The sequence below is a fragment of the Portunus trituberculatus genome, chromosome 44 (assembly GCF_017591435.1).
Source record: "Portunus trituberculatus isolate SZX2019 chromosome 44, ASM1759143v1, whole genome shotgun sequence".
NCBI lineage: Eukaryota > Metazoa > Arthropoda > Malacostraca > Decapoda > Portunidae > Portunus > Portunus trituberculatus.
This window is the reverse complement of record NC_059298.1, coordinates 24,952,481-24,958,558: the sequence shown is the minus strand read 5'-3', so window position 1 is coordinate 24,958,558 and position 6,078 is coordinate 24,952,481. Positions and strand designations below refer to the sequence as shown.

Below are 6,078 nucleotides of genomic sequence, written 5' to 3'. Positions count from 1 at the left end.
TGACCTTCACTACACAAGCAGTACACAGAAATAGACACCTTAAGTGATGGTGAATGTGATAGCATTACTTTTTAACATTAAAAGGCAGTAAGATGTGTGAATGTTAGTATTTGTTATTATTCTTTTTATTTATTTTGAATGATTGAGCTTCTTTCCTTTAGATTTGATTAATAAGCCCTTTTTATTCTTTAATGTTATCCTATTTATCAGAATGAGAAGTCTGCCCATGATTTAATGATACCTGTCACTGTGTATGTGTTAGTAGTTGAGGTTTTATCATAATTTTTATCCTCATTTTGAAAGATAGGTTCATTGTATAGTTTGGTCAGCTTTAGTTTCTGGATGACAGCTTCCTTCTATGCTCAGTTATGTGATGTTCCTGATCTGCTGTTTTTTTCTGCTTCAAAACATAACAACTAAACAATCTTTTGTTGAATATCTTTATTTCTTTATGTGTGATATGTTGCTCCCTATGGGAGCATGCCTCAAGTAAGTGGTCATGGCAGAGGTTTCATCTCTCCCTATTAATACTCCCTTCTCACTATTTATCAATATTGGCAGAATACTCTTCCTTAAACCCCTCCTTACATCCATTATGCTGCATAGAGGAAATAAATGCACCCTAACAAGTCCCTATTCACAAGCCAGTTTCATTGTTTATTTATTCATTTACATGTGATTTCTATTTTATGTTCCTCATCAAACTTAGTGGAGAGAGGAAATTTTTTATAGAAAATCTTGCTCCTCTGATTTGTGTTTTTCATTTTTCTCTGAAGTTCAGAAATTTTCAGCATGTTATTAGAAATGCAAAGTGAGTAGTTTTATACAAACTTGCAGTAAAAGAATCAACTAGAGGTGCCTATAGTTCAAACTGAATTGTTAAAAAGTGCAATGCAAATTATCCACTATGGAGATATATAATGTCTAGTTAATCACCTTCACACTGTTTTCTTCCTGTGGGTGTCCATAGCACAAAACCAAGGCCTTCATGGGTTCCTATCGTGAGGGTAATAAGTAACATTGCCTAAACACTGTTCAATAATGTACTCAACATCGGATGATATCCTAATTATTTTGTTTCCTTATCTTTAAATAATTCCACATCTTAGTGCAATTAGCAGCATATTTCTTTGTTACAGAGGATCATTTCATAACAATGGTTTGTGTTCAGTGAGACACACTGGATAATCTATGTTATTTCTTGGATTTAATTTCTTTTAGAAGTTTTCAACTTCAGTGCTATCTGGATCAAAAGTATGATGAGCAGTAGCCATGCATAGATGCAGCAAATTTGTATCAAAGAAAACACAAGGGTCTAGGATACAAATAATGGAAATGTGATTATATGATTTCCTGTGGTGTGAATAGAGTGGGTGGGAGAAAATTAATGAGTATTCCTATACAGAAAGGTTGGTATACCTAATAAATAACGAGGAAGGAGTTGTGGTTGAGATGATTTTTAACATACATTTATGTAGCAACTGAAATTCTTATCACAAAGGTACAGAACACTGCCAACTTGCCCATCACTATGACTAACTATCATGAGGTCATGGGAACAGCAGCAAGGATTATAATTTTTATATAAATGTCTTTACAAAACCAACTCTTAAAAGTGCTACCTCAGACTACTATTTTATATATATATATATATATATATATATATATATATATATATATATATATATATATATATATATATATATATATATATATATACAATATATTTTATTTGTTGCTGGACAAACCATGATGGGCCTGACCCATGTCTGTTCTTGAGGAGACTGCATCACTGGTAGTGTTGGTCCATGCCATCATCTCCAGCTTTTGTTTATATACCGTGAAAATGTGAATTCTGACACCATTCCTATCTTGGATACAATTTTGTATTTTTTTTTCAAATATAATGTTTGGGTATTAAAGCAATGCCAGTGCTAATTACATAACTCAGTTTTATTAATGAGCTTACTCTATTGAAAATTATATTAATGTTACAGAAAATATCTACATTATTTATGAAGTTCATCACACTTGTGAATTCTGAAGGTTAACTTAGCAATCCGATGTCATTCAATTTCTTCAGAAAAATATATGTCATATTTACAGTAAAACCATTTGCACCATAAAGCATCTAAACTGTTACTTGATAGAATTCAATGTTACTTTTTACATGTTGTCTCACTTCTCTGCACACATGATCACTATAATGAACACACAGTGTACATGATAGGTGAGCTTGTCCTTAGCCTGGCATTTCATCCTTTCTCGAACTAGAGTAAAGAAGTTTTGTTATAAATGCATATTGTTGTACAATACATTTAATAAATAAAATACAAATATTATGTTGTAGGTAATTTTCCCAACTTTTGGGCTGCTGAAGCTGCATTTTCATTACTAAGCATTTGAAGTTCCTGGAATCTCTCTGAGATGCGCTGTGTCACCTGTTGAAGAAAGAACAGTCACTGTTTATGTTGTAACATTAAAAAAAAGAAGAGAGAGAGAGAGAGAGAGAGAAAAAAAAAGGCTGACTAAGGAATGTACACCACACAGGAAACCCATCTTAAAATGTTCTCTCACTATTACCACTCCAATCTTTTGTGATTATATGGATGCAAGGTTAGCTTCTGAATACATTTCAATTAAGAAATTACTAATTGCTGATACAAATAGTGCTTTACAATTTACAAGCTATATAGGCAACGTGTTTCTTGTATCCACAAATTTCTTCACTCTGGTACAGATGAAGATGTTCTTTTGCTACCCTACAAGAGGCTCTAAAGCTTACCATAGTTTAGTATTTTATAAATTCGGCCAACTTACAACATTAAGAAATTACTCAAAGTCAGAGAAATTAGATAAGATTCTGGGTTTGCCCCTCCCTCCTTCCTCTCATCTTTACTCTGTTTACCTCTCTACCTCTCTAATGCAATAGTTAACCAGTACTCTCAATCATTCATACATTTTGCTGGTAAACTCAGGAACTCCCTATCTGCTTCTGTACTTCCAACTTCCTATGACGACTTCATTTAAGAGGGGGAGGTTTTCAAGACATTTATTCCTTTCTTTTGGCTAACTTTCAGACCTGCTAGAGGATTGGCAACTAAGTGGGCCTTTTCTTTTTATTTAACTCTTTATGTTGTCCCTGGCCAGCTTTTCCCCTCTTACATGAAAAAAAGGAGGTATACAGCATAAATTTAGTTGTGACTCTAGTCATTGTCAAATGGTGGAAAACTTGAAAGATTGAAGAGCATGGACACTAGAGCAGGTTAAATCATTGCACACATACATGCAACATCCAGTTTTGGACAGAAAGTAGGGATAGAGGAAGCAGGAGGGAAGGGAAAAGGGGACTTCTGTCAGTTACCTCAGAAACTTGTGTTTCAGTGAGGAAAAGATGAGATTTAGTAGAAGAGAGATTGTGTTCTTGTGTCTTTGATATCACTGTGTCTAAAAACAAAATTAAGCTGAATCCTGCCATGCTGAAAGTCTGTTTTTTTCATAAAGGAAAATACCATCTACAATATTTATGACCTTATAAGTATGGATTAGAAAAAATCATATTCATCTACATGTTTTGCTCCTTTCTGTCAGGCAGTTTTAGTGGAAGCATTCAATCATAATGAGAAAGAATTTACAAATTTGTGTGATTCTATTGCCTCCATGCACATGTTTGAATGGTGAAATATCTGAATAAAGTTGATGTGATTTTAATTTCTTAAAAGTAACACTACTTTTTGCCGAGAAAGACTGATAATATCATTGTATAAAATTATCCTGAGATATTCATCCCATTTAATACACCTGGCAAAAGCAGCAGAATAGAGGCTGTAATCTAACCTTGGTGTACTTCTCGACACAGTTCTGCGTACAGTTCTCCTCATTTGCTCTGACGCTGCGAGAGGTGAAGTCCCACACACAAGCATTGAAGCAGCTCTCACTCAGTTTGTTGTATTGCACCAGGAAGTCCCGGAACTGTTTCACCTGCATCTCAGCCTGAATCTGTTCGCTCATCCCAGTAGCATCAAAGGTAGCCATGGTGCTGGTATCTGGGGAGGAAGAAAATGTGTGATGGATGGAAGGAAGTGGAGAATATAGAATATAGACATGGGAGGAAGGTGAGATACATAGATGACAGGTGGAGGATAACGTGGGAGTTAAGGAGCGTAGATAAAAGCAAATTATCTTGAGAATATTGTAAATACAATGAGAAATTGATCAAGAGTAATCATGAGAAGGAATGGCTAAGAATTAAACCCATGGACATGTTACTAATCATATCAAGACTTGCATTCTTTAACATTTCAGTGCCTTTTGAGATAGGGTTTTTTTAAGTGACCAATTAACAAATGTTGCACATATCAATGACAAAAACACATACAAGAAGCTAAGTCATCATATCTGTACCCTTTCAGAACAATATCTAACCCCTCCATTACTGGGACACATTTTTACCTTAAGATTTGTGTACAATTAGACCATTTTATTGACATTAGAAAGGATCCATGGAGATCAGAAGATTATTGCCCACGGTCTTCACTATTTTAATCCCCCACATAAGTTTCTGAAGCTGTATAAAATTACGAAATAGTAAGCAGAATGAATATGAAAACACGTCATAGTACTCAGAGGTTAAGAGAGAAAAAAAGCCATGAGGAATGTTCAGTCCAATAAAACCACAGAGGTCACACTGAAATTTGGCTGGCCTAGACTATCCACCTTTACAAAGATGACGGCTTTCATATGAAGACCGGGAGCAGACAAATGGAAACAAATACTCTCACTTCACAGGATTACGAGGGAGCCGTGTGAGGGCCCGAACAAAACGTGAGGTAAAACTAAAAGTCCTGAAAGAAACTAGCATTGGGAAAATAAAAAAATAAGGAAAGATATAAAGACAATGAAGGAAAAAAGAGAAAATACTCACTAACAGAGAGAGAGAGAGAGAGAGAGAGAGAGAGAGAGAGAGAGAGAGAGAGAGAGAGATTAAAAAGGATTAAATCATCCTCAAATTAAGTCATCACAAGGGAGCCGTCTTCCAATGAAGTAATTTGTCCTGCTGCTAGGCAACAAAGGCCATATAGCTGCTAGTGGGGTTCGAATCGATGCCCCGCAATCTACCACCATCGTGGCAGAATGCGGCGCCTTAATCCGCGTGACCACTAAGGTCACGAGAGAGAGAGAGAGAGAGAGAGAGAATGGATACAAATATTTAACGGAGAAATAATAAAGAAGGATGAGAATACGGTGAGTCAAGGCCTACATTACACATATCCAAGTAATACCTTCCACTCACTCTTCTTCTTGGGGGTTTGTTGGGGTCTTCCACTCACTCGTCACGCTTCACAGATACCTCTCAATGTTTACTTGCAGCCGACAACCACCGCCACGACACGGGGAAAGGGCAGACTCACACGCAGGACTGTCATGACTCATTTGAGCAAGAAATTTCATCGGTTTAACAATTTTCTTTCTACTGTATTGATAATATAGGAATTTCTACCACCACCACTACTGCTAGGTGCTACTGCCTAAGTACTACGACCACTACTACTACTACTACTACTACTACTACTACTACTACTACTACTACTACTACTACTACTACTGCTACTGCTGCTGCTACTGCTGCTACTACTACTACTACTACTACTACTACTACTACTACTACTACTACTACTACTACTACTACTACTACTACTATTACGATTACTATAACTACTACTACTATTACGATTACTATGACTACTACTACTACTACTACTACTACTACTACTACTGCTACTACTACTACTACTACTACTACTACTACTACTACTACTACTACTACTACTACTACTACTACTACTATTACGATTACTATAACTACTACTACTATTACGATTACTATGACTACTATTACTACTACTTCTACTACTACTGCTGCTGCTGCTACTACTACTACTATTAATACTGTTGCTGCTTATAACTTTGAGAGAGAGAGAGAGAGAGAGAGAGAGTGTGTGTGTGTGTGTGTGTGTGTTGGGGAAGGGGGGTTGCTGTTCGGGGAAAGGGAGGAAAGTGGTGAAATTCTCATGGGAA

At 36.1% G+C, this 6,078-nt stretch overlaps 1 protein-coding gene across 2 annotated transcripts; it reads right to left on the bottom strand.

Annotated features, from left to right (window-relative positions):
* Positions 1–2,302: 2,302 nt before the first annotated feature.
* LOC123518863 (mitochondrial import inner membrane translocase subunit Tim9-like) lies at positions 2,303–5,450 on the bottom strand. Of its 2 annotated transcripts, none has more exons than XM_045279916.1 (3): positions 5,294–5,450; positions 3,838–4,046; positions 2,303–2,441 (listed from the first exon to the last, which is right to left on the bottom strand). In XM_045279916.1, the coding sequence occupies exons 2-3, from the start codon at positions 4,033–4,035 to the stop codon at positions 2,340–2,342; spliced, it is 300 nt and encodes a 99-aa protein (XP_045135851.1). In that variant the 5' UTR covers positions 4,036–4,046; positions 5,294–5,450; the 3' UTR covers positions 2,303–2,339. The 2 variants fall into 2 exon arrangements, with proteins under 2 accessions (XP_045135851.1, XP_045135852.1); XM_045279917.1 differs by having other exon boundaries at positions 5,283–5,434.
* Between the last annotated feature and the right edge of the window lie 628 nt (positions 5,451–6,078).

Excerpts from the sequence above, each read along its gene's own strand:
- LOC123518863 (XM_045279916.1), bottom strand. The coding sequence starts at position 4,035 with ATGGCTACCTTTGATGCTACTGGGATGAGCGAACAGATTCAGGCTGAG. Across the intron at positions 2,442-3,837 it reads GTGTCGAGAAGTACACCAAG|GTGACACAGCGCATCTCAGA; the intron begins GTTAGATTACAG and ends TTTCTTCAACAG.